This window comes from Canis lupus, chromosome 9 (assembly GCF_003254725.2).
Source record: "Canis lupus dingo isolate Sandy chromosome 9, ASM325472v2, whole genome shotgun sequence".
In the NCBI taxonomy this organism is placed as follows: Eukaryota; Metazoa; Chordata; class Mammalia; order Carnivora; family Canidae; genus Canis; species Canis lupus.
Window position 1 is genome coordinate 41,171,748 of NC_064251.1, and position 20,298 is coordinate 41,192,045.

The 20,298-nt window shown below is 48.1% G+C and overlaps 1 protein-coding gene across 1 annotated transcript in view; it reads left to right on the forward strand.

Annotated features, from left to right (window-relative positions):
• The window catches only part of ASIC2 (acid sensing ion channel subunit 2), a 264,698-nt gene that overhangs the window by 157,797 nt on the left and 86,603 nt on the right, over positions 1-20,298 (forward strand). Inside the window, 2 exon segments of the mRNA XM_025440723.3 lie at positions 15,587-15,670; positions 15,672-15,738. Coding sequence (XP_025296508.1) covers positions 15,587-15,670; positions 15,672-15,738 — 151 coding nt within the window.

Here is a 20,298-nt window from a genome sequence, read left to right on the forward strand (position 1 = left end):
AATGAACCCCATGTGCCAGCCATACAGATTAAACAATATTAACATTTTGACATTAATACGTTAACATAACGTTTCCTCTGTATGTCTATTCCTCTCCAACCCTCATTTAAGGATGATAATAATGATTTAACATTTCCTTTTTGTTGTAAAAAGTATGCATGTTGAAATGCACATAGCTTACCTATATTGCTCTGACAAATGGATACAGGTGTGTAACCCATATGTTTATGATATAGAATATGTCCAGGATGTCTAGGTGGCTCAGTGGTTGAGCACCTGCCTTCAGCTCAGGGCCTGATCCCGGGATCCAGAATCAAGTCCCACATCAGGCTCCCTGCGAGGAGCCTGCTTCTCCCTCTGCCTGTTCTCTGCCTCTCTGTCTCTCTCATGAATAAATAAATAAATCTTAAAAAAAAAATATGTCCATCTCCGCAGAAAGATTATTGTTGGACATTTTAATTGTTATTTCCCTACGACCAACTGAAACCCTAGAACTATTCTCCACAGGAGTAGGGAATCATACTCCTCCTAATGGTATCACTTTAAATATTTATAGATGCCAGCTGTGTTCCTCCTCAAGCGTGCTCTTTTCCATCCTAAATACCCCCCAGTTCCTCTAGCCATTTCTTCTTTGTCTTTGGAGGACTGGAGACTGGCTGCTAATATTGCTAAAGGAGACTTAATCTCCTTGTCAGATCTCTCCCCAGCCCATTCAACCTGGAGCCTTGTTGGTAGGCAGAGGTTTGCTATGAGAGGTCTGGACACCTGCTAAATTTTCTATTTGGAAGAAACCTGGCTCATGAGATGGGACCATACAGGTGTCCTCACTTAATGCAGCCTTGGAACAACTAACTTATGTGCAGTTATCTTTGCTTATGAAACAAATTGCAGCATTGTTTCTTTTAGTCTTTCTCTTGTAGCTTAATCATTCACTCAACAAATTTCTATTAAGTACATATGAGAAACTAGGCTCTACATAGGGCTCTGGGAGAAAATAGGTAAGATAGAGTCCCACAGTTTGGGGATGGAGCAAAGATAGACAACTAAATGGATGCGTTTATTTTGGCATTTATTTGGCATGTGTTGGTTTCCTGCTAAATCCCTGGAAGTAGGGCAGATATAGTGAATATGGCAGCATAATGGATACTCACCCTTGAAGGACTGAGGCACTTATCCACCAAGGGACTGGCATACTGGCAGCGGACAGCTCTCAGATCCAAAAATTCTCTCTAGGAACTGTCCTCTAGAGCAGAGAGGTACCTTACCCAGGGTTCTGTTCTCTCCCTAGGAGAGGCACAAATCCAATGAGGGTGTATTACCTTGTCCCTTGCCTTGGTCTAAAATAGCCCTGGAGGGCCACCCCAGCTCTGGGGCTCCTTATGGGTCAGGGGGCTTTGCCTGCCTCCTTCACTCCCTTATGGGTGTGGTCTGTGTGTGCAGATCTCAAGAACATTGGTTTAGGTGATGAACCTTCTGCATGCAAGTCATCTGTCAGCTCCCCAGTGAACCAGAAAGTGAGCAGAGCCAAACAGCCTATAGCTTACAGTCCAGTGTGGAGAGATGAGCAACAATCAAATGCTTACACAAATGCACAAGTAGTCAGGGCTTGAAGGGAAAGTATAGCCTACATGAAGAGCATCCCTTCTTCAGACCCGACCCTAGTTTAGAAGAGCCAACTGAGGTCTACAGTTCAAGTAAACATTCACAGACCATCCTGTGTGATGGAATGGAGGTGACACAGAGTGCTGTCAAAGTCCTGAGAGGGCCACCTAACCTGTTCTGAAGAGGAGGGTGGGCAGTCAGGAAGGGCTTTCAAGAGGAGTTGGTGCCAGGCTGAGACACAAAGAATGAGTAAGGGTTATCTGGGTAAAAGAGGGGTAGGGATCCAGAATCATCATTTCTGCCAGTACAGAGGCATGAAGTAATATGGCATGCTTGAGGAAGGGCATAGTTGGGCAGAGATGACTCAGGGGGTGTAAGAGAGAAGAGGCTAGAAGCAGCTACACAGGGTGCCAGTCATCAACCCAACCAAGGGGTTGTATCAGCCCAGCCAAGGTGTTTTCAGACATGGAAGGGTTTAAGCAGGGAGTCTGCTTTCCAGCAAGATCCCCTGGCCACTATGTGGAAAATGAATGAGGGGAAAAGAGTGGGGGGTGGGGGGAGAGGGGCCACCGTGCAGGAGGCTGTGGCAGGTAACAGAAATATAAGAGTAGCATCACACCGATTCTCAGCTAACACTAGGAGCTGAGTAGAGGAAATTAGATGGAGGGATGTTCTCAAGGTAGGACCTGCAAGACTTAAACCTGCAGAGAACTGCTAGCTTGCCCCTCATTTCTCCAGTTTGGGGGAACAGAGTTATGAAACTTTAGCTAAATTTTGGGGATACGGCAAAGACACCACTGGGTCACTCTGCAGAGCCATAAGTCATCCCTCCACCATGCCTAGGAAACAACTGACACTCACCAGGTTTCATACTTGTAATTACTCTTGTTTATATTCCCACATGTTGGAACATGCTTAGATGCAAATCTTAGGTTTTGCTCCATTGCTGAGAAATATTTGTATGTATTTTTGGTGGCTGTTCCATAGTGGGATGCACAGAGGTTTCTTCATCCCATAGTTGTGGCAGAGACCCAGCTCTGCTTCTGATGCACTGCATAATCTTGGGTGTGTAGTTTTAGCCTCTTGTGGAATCTGTTGATTTTTCCCTAACAATGAGAGCAATAAAAACAAGGTTGCCAGGAGGTTTGAATGGGGTCACGACATAAACACATGAAGGTAGCAGGTATTCAGTCTCAATTACCCTCTAAGGAAGATCTGCAACTATTATCAGGAAACTCCCAAAGGACTCACCAAATGTTCACCCCCCAGCTTAGACCCCAAGAGAACAGTTGACAGGGCTGAAGACACAGCAAAGCCTACAGAATTGACATTTCATCCCTGCTAACAGCTTTTGAGAACTCATTCTGGATCAGCCCACTCATCATTTCAATTTCATGGGTCCCCATGGCATGTCTGTGAGGAAGGTATGGCCCGTCCACTTGACATGTGGGAAAGCAGAGTCATGAAACCAGAAGCTAAAGTGCTAAAGTCTTCATTACCACCTAACCCTGGGAGGTATATGGTCCCCATTTTTCAGATGAAGAATCAGAAGGTCAGAGAAAATAAGTAACTGGCCCAAGGTCACATGGCTCAGGACTGGCAGGATGTGCCAGTGCCATTCACATCTCCTATTATTCACTGCTCCATGAGTCCTCTAAAGTAACTCACCCTCTCTATGCCCTGGTTTCTTCATCTGAAAATAAGACAACCGTCTATTTTGCAAGCTTATTGTGAAAATCTGTTGTCATGCCACTTTTGTCACAAATGTCTCCACTCCTGTCTTCATCTGACTTTGTCTGGAGCAGGGCCGCAACTACAATGAGGCAAGTAAGGCACTTGGGGTGCAAATTTCAAGAGGTGCTCATTCTCAGATGAGTGTGAATGCAGCCCTGGGAAGTGAGAGCCTCCTTAGGTTCCATGCCCTAGACACCTCATCTGCCCTTTCCTAGTCTAGGCCCTGATTTGGAGGTGAGGAGAGGGGGTGGGGCCAGGGGAGGACAGGTATGCTGATGGAGGGTATGCTGATGTCCAAGCTGTGGCAAAAAGAAGACCCTATTGAAAATGCACACAGACCAACAGGGATGATGAGCTGGAACCTATACTACACGGTGGACCTTGCTTCATGTAATTATTCCTTAAGAGCTGCATTCTGTAAATTGAACAATGGTGGTCTTACACCTGCTTCATCTCCTTGATGTCTGAAGCTGTTTTATCTCCCTTTCTACCCAGACAATTCATGAACTCCCTGAGGATAGTGTCCATGTCTTATTATCTTTGTATTCCCAGGACCCAGCACCATGTAATAGGTGCTCCTTGAATGTCAAATGAACCAAAGAATGCTTTGTCTTCCACTCTGAAAGACCCTAATCATCTCAGGTCCTTTGGTACTTGGATCATAAGTCAAGGAACTGTGGTACAATGAAAAATACAGCCTCCTAGGAGTCTAGTCTACCAATCTGAGACATGGGGATACTCAGGAAGTATTAGCCCAATTTAAAAAGCTAGTAAGTGCCAGAATTGAGATTTGATTCCAAAGCTTATTTGTGCTCCATTCTAGTGCAGGGACAAGTCTAAACACTTTTGAAGTATGCAAAGTCCTACCTCTGCCTCTGTCACCAACTAAAGTTGGTTATAACTCAACCCCTGAAGTTGTGCCTCTTGTTGCCATCTGGCACCTGCCCAAACCTTCCCACATTCAAGAATCACTGCTTGTTACAGAAACACTGGCACTGCCAGTAGAACTTATGTTCTTCTGGCACAAGGATGGCAAACAGGATTCATCTAATAGACTCATAGCAGCAGCCAGAATTGTTGGACTGAAAGAAAAACTGTCAGGCCCGGAGAGAAAGAAAGTTGTGATCAATCAGTTATGTCTGCTATGGACCTACAAAGGAGAGTGGCTTCATGCATGCTATGTATCTGCTAGCCAGGCCTTAATTCCACAAGTCAGGAGAGCAATCTGATTAAACTACCAGAAACCCTCTGCATTTGTGAATCTGTGATGGCTTTGAACATGCTTTACTACTAAAATTACATACTATTCAACCTCCAAGACCAGCTCTTGGGAAGACTAGAAGACAATGACATTCTCTGAGTATTTCCTGGAAAAGCTGAAATATGTTTTTAATGAGAAAACATGAAATCTGTAAGAATATGGTATGAGGATTTCAGTGCCATGTGGGTAGTTACCTATTTGACCTTTTCTTGATCAGCTGTAGAATCAGCCTGCCTTGGGATTATATTCAGCCCTGGCATTAATTAGAACACCTGCTTTTCCTTTGCAAACATCATAAACCATCATTTGGTTTTTACTGATGCATTGTTTTCAGTGCAGCCCTATAGAATAATGTGAAATTAACCAGGAACACAACAGAACACATTTCCTTTATTTTTTTTTTCAGAACACATTTCCAATTCCTTCCTTTCCCTTCCTCATCCCACACCTGCCCCCCAAATAAAAGCAATTCCCAGCAGGTGTCCGATGAGGCAGGTGACTCGTGTCTTATCTCAGAGTTGGTCATCCAGGTATAAATCACACTCGCAGTGAAAAATGAAGCCCACCCAACCCCTGGAAATAGGTACTAGGAAGGTGAGGGAAAGGTGAAGTTCAACTGAGCAGAAATATCCAGCAAAGGTAATACAAACTTCTTATACAGGGATAGCCAAGGAATGTTCCAGAAAAGATCTAACACAGCCTTAGGGAGAATCAAGCAGGTCACATATTCCTGGAAATCCAGCAGGCACCAACCAGGTAGAAGTGGGCACACAGCTATAGTCAGAAGATCAAGGAAGGAACTGTAAAAAGAACCTGTAACAGGGACTATGGCCCGAGGTACATCCTCTGCCAGGTACATCCGTCATCTCATGAGTAACGAAAACATAGACTAAGATGTTATCTAAGAGAGAGGACAAAACTAAGATGTTCCGCTCTCCAGAACATCCAAATGTGGCAGGTCACAGGGCCACATACCAGTATGTCTGGGCTGCTGGGTCTTGAACACATGCTGCCCCCAGTCTGCCTTGCCTGGACACTGGGACAGACTGGGAAGCAGGAATCATGTCAGTACGGTTAGAAACAGAGTGAAGGCAGCAGAAGAAAACGGTAGCACAACCGTGGACGGTTTGTGGCCATACTTTCTCCTTCACTTTTTATTGGCTTCTTCCCTTCTTAAAGGCAAGGAATCCCTCTTGGTCCCTGCTCCTCACATCTGGCAACAGATAAGGGGTTCCCCTTTGCAGGCAGCCTTGGATCCCCAGAAACGTGCTCTTTTGATTTATCCACTTGCCCTGGCCCTGTGACCCTAGATTTGGCGTGGCAACCTGTTGACAATGGGCAGATCAGAGAGCCAGGTTGGAGGGAGGAAGGGGTTCTGAGACTGACACAGATATCCTTGGAGAGAACTGCATCTCTGTCTTAATAATTATCTATTACCTGACAGCTAAGCTCCATTATTCATTGTGCACAGTGTCTGGCACATAGTAGGTATTCAACCAGGGTAATCTGACCCCAAAGTCTGTGTTTATCCACAAATCCTGCCCATATTTTAGCATAGCTCATGGTTGTCTAGGGTATTAGTTTCCACTAGAGGAAGAGAGATGGAAAGATGGGCAGATAGGCAGGGCTCAGCAGGCAGCCAGAAGCCTGGGCTAGCATCACTGGTCTTCCTGATAGCATCCAAATGGCCCTTCTTAGCCCAGGAGTCAGTCTAAGGGGTCTGTCTCAACCTTCTAAATACCCTGGTGTCACCTTCACTGTGGCTAGAGAGAATTTTGTAACACCCCCAGGACCCCCTCCATCACTGCCTTCCAGGCAGCTTTCCTTCTATGTATTCCCACAGCACCTGGCACCACCCAGTATTGTCTGCAGGGCCACCCTCTCTTCTAGGCAATTCCTAAAGGATTGACTCATTTCTGTATCCCCAACACCTAAGGCAGTGCCTAGAACACAAGGGGTGTTCTGTAGATGTTCACTAAATGAATGAATAGATGAGCTGTGACCATGGCCCCAGAAGAACAACACCTCAGATTCAATTCCCACAGTAAAATAACAACTCTGTCCCTCCTCTGCTCCTACCAGGCTTAAGCATGATGCAAACGACAAACAAAAATGTTCCCTGCCTGGGCTGAGGGCTTTCCCCCCCCACAGAGCACTTTCAGAGCCATTATGGCCCTTTTGATCTTTACAATTCTATTGAAAGGTACTCTTACCAGCACTTTGGAGATGAAGGATCAAGAGCCAAAAAGATGAAATAACCTCCAAATCAGTGCAGAGCCAGCACTGGAAGCTGGGACTACCTGGTTCCCAATTCCATGCTTTTTGTCTTTCACCTAGATATCTTCCATAAGGGCCTACGCTATGCTGGATATGGAGCCAGGCACTGGGGATCCAGAGATGGAAATGCTACAGACCCTCCTGCCCCCAGGAGACAGACAGTAGAGCCTTAGCAGAGAGAACAGCCAACCTGTTGCTGAATCCCGTTTGAAACTTCCATCAAGCCAGGCTCTGGCCCCCACGCAGTCAAGCTGCAGTCCAGCTTGAAAGGCATCTGGTTCCCCACATCCCACTTTACAACCTCAAGTCAAGCCCAATATGGGATTCTCACATGAGCTGTCAGGTGGGATTCATCAGCAGAGGCCTGGCATTTCCAGCAACTCTGCAGGTGAACCGCCAGAGTGCCTTCAAGTTGCCCCTCTGTCTCCATGAGTCATCCTCCAAGAGCACATTTGCTCACAAAATGTTTGAGTCGGAGGAGAACACTCAGAGTCACCCATTCCTCCCTTCGTGCTGTTTTCCCAGCTGACAGACAGATTTGCAGCTGCTTGACGCTCTTTCCTTCTGCATGGTGCTCACACAACCCCTCCTGCACAGTCTAGAGCTCTCTGGACAGTTGCCCGGTGGACAAGGCCCTGCTGCACTCAGGCTCAGAGGGAGGAGGCAAAACGGCCTCTCAGTGAAACAGGCACAGGGAATGTCACATCCCAGCAGAGAGGTGCAGGGGCGTGGAGGAGGGGCTACATTACCATCTCATACATTCTAATAATGCCAAGCATACTTCCACCAACCCATGCATATAAAGAGAAAGTCAGGTGAACCATTCTTTAGCTGTAGGACCTTGGATGAGATACTTAGGCTCCCGGAGCCTCAGTTTTCTCATTTGCACACTGGGTGGAATCAGTGGGGTTTGTGAGCTTGAAAGGATAGAAGGGGTATAGAGCAGTGGGCACAGCACTCGACTCTGTCAATGTTCAGTGACTGTTCATTCTTGCCTTTCCCCCCAGAAAGTTGCTTCTGAAGAACATGACATTAATGATGCCCTAAAAAAAAGATGGTGGCCTCCTAAAAAAAAGAAGTTTGGATGAGATCATGACATTAATGATGCCCTAAAAAAAAGAGGTGATGAATGGTGGCAAAGGGGCCATGTTCCATTATTCATTACCAGGAATAGCACCAACAACATGGACGTGCTTTCATGGGTATTTGTCGCAATTGTCTTTTTAAATCTCCTTATAGGGAAAACACACAGTCATGCAACAGTCCTTGGAATGAGATAACTAGTCTGAAATTCCTGTTGCAGGAACTGATGAACGAGCAAGTAGAGATTTTAATAAGATACAGTCCTGCCTTCAAAGAGCTGACCGTCTCTGGCAGCCCCCACCCCATGCATCAGTCCCTCTGCTGTATTTTTGTCCTCAAACACACTTACTGCAACTTCAGGAAACAAAAGGCCGATTCACTTTGTTTCCTGGAAGCCTGGTAACCCATTTGACAGAATTTTTCACTTCCCAATTGTGTGAAATGTGTTTTAGGAGCTTGAAAGAGGCACATCAAACAAATAAGACTAAATGGTTGGCTTTAACATGCATGGTATTTTGAAAACAGCCTGATGAGAAATTTCAGTAATTCATTGAGAGGAAAGCTTAGTCAACTCAGCAGGAGACAGGCAGGAAGAGGGAAAGGCTGAATTTTGGAGGCATCTTGGAGCAGTACAATTTCATTTCCTTCAAGTATAATAAGCAAGAAGAGACAAGAAACCTACTGCCTTAGAGAAACCCTAAAGGTCAGGATTAATGAACTGGAAGACCTGAAGCTTGCAGCTTTAGTTGTGTTCTGGTGAGTGGATATTTCAACAATCCTTGAGGGAACTTATGCATAATTTATTTTCTTAAGTAGGTACATGGTGTAGAAATGTTGTTTGCACTATTAATTGAACCAGAAAACTGTGTCTTCTTGGGTATCAGCTGTTCCTAACCTTTCCCAGCAAGGGCTCTGCTTTGCATTTCCCCGACTCTGTAAGGCAGGGGACCCCAGCAGGTCACACCGAGCCTGGATGCTAGCAGCTGTCAATCTTTCTCATATTGCTGGACACAATGCCGTGAGAAGGGGGGCCTGGCCATTATCTCCAGGCCCTGGCATGTGCAAACAGAAGGCTTAGAAGAATAGGGCCAAGCAATTAAGCCTAGGTCAGATCTCATCTCTGTCCCCAAACCGGCTGTGTGACCTAGGGCAGGTCACTTTACCTCTTTGGACTTTAGACTCTTATGAAAAAGAGAAGTTTGGATGAGAAAATGCTTGCAATTTTCCAGGATGCCTCTGACCCTGAGATGTACCGCCCCGCTACCAGGTGGGAGTGTGCCGTGTTAGTGAGCCACAGTCTCACCAGTTGATGAGTGGCAGAGCAGTTTGGGAGAGGGGTATGGGAATGAGCTGTACCTACAAAGAACAGGAGGGCTAGGAGCACGGACTTTGGAACTAGGCAAAAATGAATTTTTGCCCTGAGTTCTCCACTGCCCAGCTCTGTGACTTGGCTCGGCCCTTCTGGGCCTGTTTTGTTGTCCATGAAATGGAGGTGATAATACCAACCTCGTGGGGCTGTTGCAAAAATTAGTGTTGGCGGTTGTAAAGTGAATGGTACTCCAGGGATGGTAGCAAATTTCAGAGCTACTCTAAGAGTTACAGGAAGGCAGTGAGACATTTTCCCAATCCCCACACCCATGTTGCTTTAGCTTAAAATGTGTCAACTGCCGATTGGTGGGAATCTTTCCACCATACCAATAACTGGTTACAATTTGGTTGGAATTCAAGTGTAGATTTTCAAAACGGGTTTTATGCATGCAAGCATCTCCTGCTCCTACAGAACCCCATGGTGCCAGTAATATCATGGGCTGCCCAGGGCTTCCGCAACTGGCTTAGCATTATTAAGGAGTAAGCAATCAGCGGCACACGGCAGTCTTCATCTCCTCTAACTACTTCAAGAAGAGTTTGGATTATAGGGACATAAGCAGAGGGCAAGAACCCTCGATTCATCTTGGCCTTCCTAGCCATAACCCAAATGACTAATCTCTCTTCTGCTGAAAAGGAGAAACCCCACCTCCCATCCTTGTATGGATTCATAACTAGTAAAGATGTCTATTAGGTAATCATCCAAACCAACCTGCTTACATCCTCTCATTTAGGCTTCCAGTCACATGGCAAGATTATCTTGCCAGGTTTGTAGGTGAGGCAATGCACCCAGGAAAATACCGTGTTTCAGGCCACGGACTTGACAAATAATAGGGAGCTGCATTGATTGCCTCCTGTCTGACCCCAAATCCCAGGCTTCCTTCCTTGTGACTTCCTTGGTGAAAGTCTCACCTGCAAGTCCTAGCTCTACTATCTACCTCCTCAGTAGCCTCAGTCTCCTCCACTGTAAAATGGGGATGTGATTGCAAGAGGCCTCCCCATCAGGGGAGCTGGACCATAATTAGGAGGGTGAGAACACCTATGGAAATGCCAAGTGGCACAAAGTCGAGACTCAGAAATTGCTGGCTTCCTCCCCTTAACGAGGCCACTAAGAAAGTTGCCACCAAACGTAGGCAGTCTAAGCCATAACACACCGTGCAAATGTTAGCAATGAAGGTGATGGTCACGGGCCTCATTTTTATCTCAGGATCCACCCACCTCCTCATTCCTGGAGATCCAGGTTTGAAAGGTGCACCATTAACTCTCATACACCAACCCAACTGTGTCCAATTCCAGACTCTTAGCAACCCAGCGGATCTGGCCCTGCCATCCGCAATGGGGCTGTCAGCACTTACAGGGGAGAGCAGAGCGATGCCTGGGAGAATGGCAGGTCTGAAGAAGCAGTGAGCTGGGCCTGACAATCTGGACTTAAGTAAACTGTATTTTCTGGCTGGGGACGATAAGACATAAATTTGAAGCGTGTGTTACACTTATACATCATTATGCCCCGAAACAGGGAAGGAGAGCTGCATCTTGTCCCAGGTTTGTAGCGAAACTGTGCAATGTGTAAATAGCTCTCAGGCCTTTGATGTTGAGCAGAGAGGAAAATAATCCTCTCGGAAACACCAGGCAGGAGCCGTGGGCGCAGCAGCACAGGCAGGGAGGCTGGCAGAGGCGTGCAGTCAGGACAGACCTGCTGTCTCTGAGCCCTTTCTCCTACCCCCAAGAAGGTAGACTCTTAGTTCCCAGAGGAATTATTTCCCCTAATGCTTTCCTGCAGAAGCAAGCAAAGATGCTCAGGTACAGTGAAGTGGGAAGCTGAGAACAGCCTCAGCAGAGAAAGGGAAGGGAGAGAGGATGGTACACGGTGTCAGGTCCACCTCCTGCCAGCAAGACTGACCAGCCCTGAAGGGCACCTCCCAGAGGTGGGCTAGGTGCTAAAGGTTGGCAGCACCTTGCAGTCCCTGCACTTGCAGAGCTTACAGTGGAGCGAAGACATGGCCAAAAAATAACCACATGAATAACCACCTAGTTACACACTTTACTGTGCACCATAAAGGGGCAAAACGGGAGAAATGAAGCTGTGAGACAAGACGTCCCCATTTAAATGGAGGCTGGGAGCAGGGCCATGGGAGTGGTCAAGCAAAGCCTCTGAGGAAGGCAGGAAGGCAGACCGAGGGTGTGCTGGGAACATCCTAGACCAAAGAAACAACACCCAGAAAGGGCCTGCAGGGGGAAGAGCTTGTTGCACATTCCAAGAACTGCAGAGGCTGGGTGGTAGAGGCATGTGACAAAAGGGAGGATGGGACACCAGTCCGAACCACACAGGGCCCCCTGCGAGGATTTAGGGACTTAGTCCTAAATGCACCGGGAAGCTGCAGAAGGATGTCAAGCCCCTTTATGGTGATCGCAACTCAAGAAAGAACATGGCCATCATAGATCATAATGTGGCCATCGCTATGGCTATGGTCACCCTCCAGCTCCCTGCCCTGCAATTCTGGTCACCACCACCCTGACCGAGCTCTGATGTGCATTGGTTCACACTTGGCAAGTGTGTGTGCTTGCCCCAGCACCCCCTTATCCCTCCTGCCCCTAGAAGAAGATGAAACTGACACCCAGGCCCCTGCAGGAGCCACCCTCTGGGCCTAGGATGGGTATCAGGCCTGGTGAGGGGGCAGCCAAGGATGGGGAGTGAGTTTCTATCACTGTCACCATGGAGACTCGTCTGCTCCCTCCTCCGGAGGGGTGACTTGCATGCACGAGGCTTCAGTGGTCCCAGGAACACTCAGTGTTCCACACAGAGCAGGCACTGTGTCAGTAACCAGCTAAAGGTGGCAATCCTCCAGAGCCCCCATCTTCTGTTGCAGGCAGGGAAGCAGAGGGAGACTGCTATAAAGGAAGTTCAGACTGAACCCAGAGTCTGGTCCCAAACAGATGGGTCTTTACTGCACTGCCACAGGCAAGTTGCCTCCTCCCTCCCAGGTCTGCGTTTCCTTCCCCATGAAGTAAGGTGGGTCGGTGAGATGGTCTGCAAGAGCCCTTGGAGCTCCCGCACCTTATCATCCCCCTCTTCTGAGGGTTGATGCTCTCTCCCGACACCACCCACCCAGCATATCTGGGATCACAGACACTGGGCTGGGATCACCGCTGACCCGGGAGTACGGGTCATATTCTAACTCCAGCCCAATATTCTGGAGTTCAAGTACCAAGTTGTTGCAGGGCGGGGGGTGGGATTTGCAATAATCTGGTGCGAAGCTGAAATGTACTTTTCCTTATGACTCTCCTCATATTAGATAGGCAGTTAATATTACCAATCAATTTTGGAACCAACAAGCATATTTAGTAGATCTACAAAAAAAATTATATTAGAACACCCAGAAGTCACTCCAGATGTGTTCAACCCCTTGCAAAAGATTTGCTAACTATAAGCTTCTCTCCTCTGTTCATTACAGTGGTCCCGGAGAACATCTCTCCAGGAGACAAATTCATTAACCGAGTCCAGTTGCTACAGACAATAGCAATGATAAAGTTCAGTTTGTTTGAAAAATCATGTTCTAGCTTTCCTCCTCCACCAGGAAACTGAGGGGGTAGGGCTAGGCTGTCCTGAAATAGTGCAGCTGGTCAGGGACTCAGACATTTTATACAGTGAAGAAAACGTGTACTCTGATGTCTTGCTGGTGCTTTCCACAGATCCTGAAGGCAGGTAACAGGGTTTATACTTCTTTGCAATCCCCATAATTATTGCACATAGGAAGAGTACATGCATATGACTATTGGTTGGCTGATGGAAAAAGCAAGGCACAGAGTAATAGGATAAGGCTCAGAAAGGTCCCAATGACAAAGACCCAGGGGACCATAACCAGAAAAAGCATATGTATTAGACATTCATAGATTTCACATCTCAGTATCTCTACTTAATAGCTGTGTGACCTTAGGCAAGTCACTTAGCATCTCTGGGCCTCGGTTTCCTCCTCTGCACAATGGGAGCAGCAATATCCAGAGCGGTCATGGTTGCAAGAGTTACATGAGTTACATGAGTACCTAGCAGAGCATCTGGCACATCGTAGAGGTCTCTCTTCCTTCCTCTCATCCGGCCCTCAAGGTCTGCATGAGAAAGACAGCCTCCAGCATCTGCCCCTGCTATCTACCTGCCCCCACACTGAAGGATGGGAAGCCAGAGACCCCATCCCCATCCCTGTGGCTTCCATGCTGCAGGAGGGGACAGTTCAGTGGAACATGGCCAAGGAGGGGTCTGGGCCCAAACCTCAGTGGCTGCAGGAACCCAATACACTTGGCCTGGCTCTCTTCCAGCCAATTTTGCCAGATGTAATTTGGCTTCAGCTCAAGATTCCAAAGCAGTTATATAAGCATAATAACCCATAGCATTTGTAGAAAGCTTTTATAGTTTTCAAAGCATGTTTGCATATATTACCTCAGCTGATCTTCTCAGTAACCTTGAGAGGTAGCTAAGGAAAGGGCGAGAATGCCCATTTTATAGATGGAGCATTGAGGCTTGGAGCATCCAAGTTCACCTGAAGTCACATGACTAATAAGTGGCAACATCAAACGTGGACAAAGATCCCTGCCTTCCTGAGACAGCTGGGTGGCTCAGTCGGTTAAGCATCTGCCTTCCACTCAGTCCTGGGATTAAGCCCCACATCAGGCTCCCTGTTCAGCTGGGGAGTCTCCTTCTCTCTCTCTCTTTGTCCCTCCCCCTGCTCATGCTCTCTCTCTTGCTCACTTTCTCTCCCTCAAATAAATAAATAAAATCTTAAAAAAAAAAAAAAAAAAGATCTCTGCCTTCCTTATCCCAGGCTCTTCCCACACCATCACACCACATCTTTGTAATCATGTAATCGTCAAGCAGAAGTGGCCCGAATACCTACTGGGTGTTAAGTCCTTGAATTCAGAAGTGAATGGCAGAGTCAAGTTCAAGAGAGATGTAGGATCAACTATTTGGGGCCATGAGATAGCTGCTATGGTGAGGAGCGAGGGGAATAAGGAGGAGGGGTGTAGCCCAACTTGATCCAGAGGTTCAGGAAGGCTTCCTGGAGGAGGAGACAGAGCAGTCCAGTCTTAGACAACAGCTAGAGGCTGTCCAGACAGGAAGAGGAGTGAGAGGAGTTATAGGCAGCAGGAACAGCAAATAGAAAGCCACAAGTGTGTGAACTAGTAGGGCGCATCCATGGGTGCTGCAGGTCATCTGATCTGGCTCCATCTACCCATTCATTCACTCATTCATTCAACATATATTTCCATAGCACCCCCATGAGCCAGACACCCTATTGGTCACTACGGATAGGTACCTCAGCAAACAAGTAGATGTACTCCCTGAACACATGGAGCTTCCCTTCTAATGGAATCCCATGGACATGGATGGGAAATAGCAGAATGGAGTAGGAAGAGGGCATCAGAGATGGCTGGGTATGGAGGGCCTAGATTTTAGCCTATGGGTGTTGGGGAGCACTGCTGGATTTTAAGGGCAGGATTAGCAAGATGAGGTCTGCATTTCAGAAAGAGTGAGCCACAGCAAAGTTAGAGGATGGACTGAGAAGGTTGTCTGGAATCCAGGAGCCCAGCCAAAATTTCAGCAGCCCAGGAAGCAATAACTGGGTCCTGCGTTATGGTAGTGCAGTAGAGAAAAGGTAAAATACAAGCCGGATGTAGAGACAGCCTTACAGGCCTTGCTGGTTAATTGGACTTGGGGGTGAGGAAGAGGAAGAATGGACAGCCACTCTGAGGGGCTGGCCTGAGCCTCCTGGCAGGTGGTGATGCTATTCCCTGGGACAGGAGTGCAGGAGAACCATCCGGTGGGGCGGGGAACCTGAGGAAGTTTGTTCCCACTGGGACTTGCTAAGTGTCAGGGCACTATGGGTGCCCCTGAAGTCACATTCATCAGATGCTGGGATCGTGAGTCTGGAGCCCAAGAGAGAGCTTGGGGCTGGAGGTGCAGATTGGCCTACAGGTGAAAGTTTAACATTTAGAAGTAAACAGGGCCACCCAGGGTTGGGAGGGTGCCCAGAGGGAGAAGAGACCAGATCCCATTGCAATGAACCCCAGAGTATGTCCAGATTTGTTCTTTGATGTCAGAATCCTGCTTGGCAAAAGTCCGGCCATTAGCCATAGTGAGGAATCATTGGTCCGCAAGAGGGCTTGATTGTTACGGGCTGTGGGAACTCTGGACTGATGTTACACTTCTCGGGTCTCACTAATCTCTAGTCTGAAGTCACTCATGTGCTTCTCTCCCTCTCATCTCTCCCTTAGGTGTTTACAAAATATGGAAAGTGTTACATGTTTAACTCAGGAGAGGATGGCAAACCTCTGCTCACCACGGTCAAGGGCGGGACATGGCAACGGGCTGGAGATCATGCTGGATATTCAGCAGGATGAGTACCTGCCCATCTGGGGAGAGACAGGTGAGCTGGCCACAGGGACCGGAGCTGTGGGTGATGGCAGAGGGGCACAGGACTCTGGAAGACTGGTTTGCTTCAGGTGGGCTGACTTGGCCCATGCTATGAAGGACAGCTGTCTATGGGGGGGGGGGGGGAGAGGGGGGTGACAACATACCAGTGAAGGGTAAGAATGTCCCTGCATGGACTCTGGTGCTCTGGGTTTCCTCAGATTTCAGTAGATGGGAGAGGGGCAGATGAGAGGCATATTGGAAGGGGAAGGCAGGTGGACTGAGGGCAGTGTTGGGAAGGAGGCATGGAGGAAGGTATGATTGGGCAGGCAGGTGGCTTGTTTTCAGGAGAAGAGGAAGACATGGACAAGCCTCTTCCTCTTCCAGACATCTTGACTATCCCAACCCAGCAAGGAGGCCTAGCAGAAAGGAAAGCAGCTCCTCCTGCTGGAGGAAGGTAGAGGAGTTTGCAGGGTTGGCAGGTCAAAGGGCATGGACTCAGGGGCTTGGCACCATGGTTGTGTGAGCCCCTGGGGAGGCCCAAGTGCACAGGCCCCTGAGTTAGTTCGTGCATGAATTTATTCCTATCTATTCAGCAAACTATTCATTAGCCATGTGTACTGTGTTAGGCTTTGTGCCACAGTAAGGACATTAAGGTGAAAAAGACCAGGTCCTTGATCATAGCCTAGGGGAGGAGACACACAATTACAGCCCAGTGTGACATGAGTGTACCCACACCAGGAGGACAGCAGCCTCTGCCTGGGGGGGAGGGCATTCAGGGAAAGCATCACAGTGCTCCAGGCATTTGAATAGTCTTGGGATGATCCTGGATTATACGGGTGGGGGGGGGAGGGGAGGGATTCTCACAAGAGGGATGCAGGAAGGTCAGACAGGAGAAGGTGAGGAAAACAGAAATTGGAGTGATATAGCCAGTAAGCCCAGGGATGCTGGTGGCGTCTAGAACTCCCCCAGGTGGAGAAAGTAAAGAGGTGCCCAAGAGGGGAACATGGAAACAAAGTAGACCCAAAGCAAGAGTAGTGCTGTGTTCAGGGTATAACAGCTGGGGAGTAGGAAGGAAGGTCAAGGATGGTCCTGTGGAGGGGCTACAGGGGAGGGGGGAGGGGAGAGAAAGTTACAGCAGGAAGGAGGCCTTTGGTCCTTGGATTGGAGCTGAGGTGGGTGGAAGCCAAGCAGCCAAGCCCCCACCTCTTGCAACCCCCACCCCATGATTCCTGAAGCTGACCCCTCCAATCCTAAGGTATGGCTCTGACCATACCTAGGCATTTCAGGCTTCTGAGGGCAGCCAAGGCTTCCACCCCAGAGATAACCAACTGTGAATTCCAAGCTCCCACCACCACCACTGTCTCCTTCCCATGTCTCTCACTCGAGCTCCCTGTGGGAAGAAGCGAGCATGGCCACTTCCCTCACTGTGTGGTTAGTCCTCCTGCTCCTGCAACCAAGAAGTAAAATGGCCCCCACATGTGTCACTCCAGCAATGCCTTCCGGTGGCTCACCTCAGGCTCCAGGCCATCTGCTGCTTGCCGAGGAGATGCTTAGTTGGCTCCATCCACTTTTCTAAATTCAATGCCCCTGCCCTCCAGCAAACAGAGGAACGTCTGGTTTGTGCCGAGCTCTGGCATCCCTGAGAGCTGACCGACAGAGCCTGGCTTTCCAGAACATCCCTGAAACCAGCTGTGTCCTGTCACCATGGGGGTCTGTAGACAACCCTGAGTCCTAGGAGCTGGGTCTTGGTCCCCAAATAGAGGCTCTGCCTTGTTCTCAGACACCTGAACATATTTGCTTATTGAACTGCCTGTGGCAAAGAGAAGAAATGGGCAGTAAAAATGGGTCCTGAAGACCTCAGACCCACAGCCCAACTACAGATTAGTTATGTGTTTGCATGGTAACGTTGGATTTCCTGCCCTGTTACCTCGATTTGAGAGGGAGAGTAAATGTATACATATACACAAGCACACACCCACACACGCACACACCCACACAGTGCCAGGCACCCTATCACACACATCTTCACACAGTACAGCTCCCCATGGCGTCTGGCCTTGGGTCTGAGCACTGGCTGTTGGTAAAATGGGATCCAAACCACAGGGCCTGCCCCAGGGAATCTGCATTCTGCCTCCCAAAGCCATGGATGGATGGAGCAGGAAAGCTAAGACCATCTATTCCAGCCAATCCCCTTGTTCCTTGGTGGAGAGAGAACTGAGGCCCAGCAAGGAGTGGTGACATACTAGACATCATGTAAAGTAAAGTCATGGCCAAGACAAGGCTGTACTGACCCAAGCTTCTTGACCACCAGTTAGCACCTATGGACCATAACCAGGATTGAGGATCTGCTGTGTGCCTAGCACCATGCAGGGCATGGTCAGGGATGCAGAAGACACCAGACAGATACCCTGCCTCTCAGGAGCTTACCGTCTCAGTAGACAGCTAAACTAGAGCCCAGAATCCACAAAAGGACAACCTCACTCCTGCTGGCAACTTGAGCTATCCTTATGATCCACCATCTAGTCTCACTTAAACCATTCCCTCTAAAGTTGGGTGGTTAGGAAAGGAGGCTTCTTCTGTGAAGAAGGAGGGGTTCAGAGCAACAGCAGGGGCCAGAAGAAACCAGCTAGAGGAGAAACCGGTCTAGAAATAGAATGTTCTCTATCTGCACTGTCCAATACAGTGGCCACAATCTAGCATTTGAAATGTGGCTCATGGTAATGAGGAATTGAGTTTCTAATATCATGTCATTTTGATTAATTTAAATTGCCACAGGGGCCAGTGGCTACCACACTGGGGAGCACAACTTGAGACTCTCTGGTCAGCTTCTTGGATATTTGCCTTTGGTGCCACATCCCACGTTCTTCTGGGACCATAATATTCTCAGCCCTAGCCTTCCCCTCACCAAAGCCATGAGTGGTAGAAAGGGCTCTTTATCCCCACATATCAGGGAAGGAGGCTGAGGTTAGGGGACTTTACCCAGGCCACCCAGCCTGATGGCCTGAATCCTTACATCCAGGCTTCCTCATCTCAACTGCACCTTTTTTCAAGCTGAGAAGTCACTGAGCAATGAGCACCTCTTGAACACTCTGGTTGCCTCAAAACCACTTGTTTCTTGGGCTGGTGAGGAGTAAGCCTCATGTGAGTTAAGATGTAAGTAAGATGTACACACCTGCTTAAGGATGAGGAGTGGACTCTGGCAGGTGAGGGTTGCCTGTCCATGAGGCCACCTGAGGAGGCATGGCCACATCTTACTGCTTGGTCTTTGCTCCAAAGGACTGTGGGCACAGCCAGGCCTAGTCCTGCTATGGTCCTCAGGAGGGAAGCTGCCTTCTGGACTTCCAAGCTTTAAGGCCCCACAGATGCCATCTTGCTTGCTTGGCATTCCCACCTCCTCTCAATTCCCTAGTCTTAGTCAAGGCTATCTGGGTGATGATGGAAAAGAAAGGAATTGAAATATGGCTGTTGAAGGACTAGCCACAGACAGCTTGATGACAGGCAGTATAGTAGGACAGGAAAGTGCCATTATAGAGTCAGACCCAAGATGAAATCCCCAGCTCTTCCTTTACTAGCTATGTGACTGAGGACATATGACGGGCCTCCATGTCCTCATGTGTAATAGATGTCAACAACACAAATAAACCCATCAACCTTTCAGGATGGTTGAAGAAGCACGTAAGAGCTCTCTGCAAATTGTAGACAGTGGAAGGGTGATAATGATGACCATGGAGGGGATTGTCACACTGTCCCAGAGCTAGAGCCTATTCTAAACATCCCAACCCTGTAACGAGGGTCCTGAAGTAACTCAACATCTGGAAATCTCATTCTGTTTAAAGCAGAGCCTCTGATACACTCTTGCCTTGCCTCATGGACAGCTTCATTGCTCAGAAATTTAAAGAAGCAGTGAGGGAACCACTCCTCTGGGTGTAATTCTGGCTGGCAGGAGAGACCTTTGGTCCCTGAGTGAATTTGGAAAAGGCAACCCTCCTCCTTTGAGTGGACCCAGCCCTGTGGGCTCACGCTGAGCGAATAGAGATGCTATGAAAATTATCTCCAGGCTGATAATACCTTACACCAGGACGCACTCTTGGCAAAACATCCTTGTGCAGGGCACCCCGGAAATATGCCACTTTAAATAAGGCAGGGTCCGTCACATGTGGACCTCAACAGTATGGATCCTGTGGAATGTCAGGACTGGGGATATTACATGTTACAGGAATAGCAAGGATCTGGGAACCTTGCTTAGAAAAGTGAAACACATTTATTTATTGCAAGAAGTCTTGAATATGCTACATCTTGAATATCTGAATAGGAATATTGCATGCAGCATTTATTTCCCAAATGCCTTCGACCATGGAAACCTTTCTCATGGTTGCTCACAAAATAGAAAGAAGACAGAAAAACTGTCCTAGACTGTAGAAGTGCAGATTTCACGGCCAGCGTTTTCTAAAGGAAATTAAATTGAAGGCAGGTGGGAGGCTGTTAAAAATGAAACTCTGTGTAGATGCCTCTGAGTAACTTCAAAAGATAAAAGAAATAGGCAGTGGGTTATCTAGGTTGCACATGAGAGAAA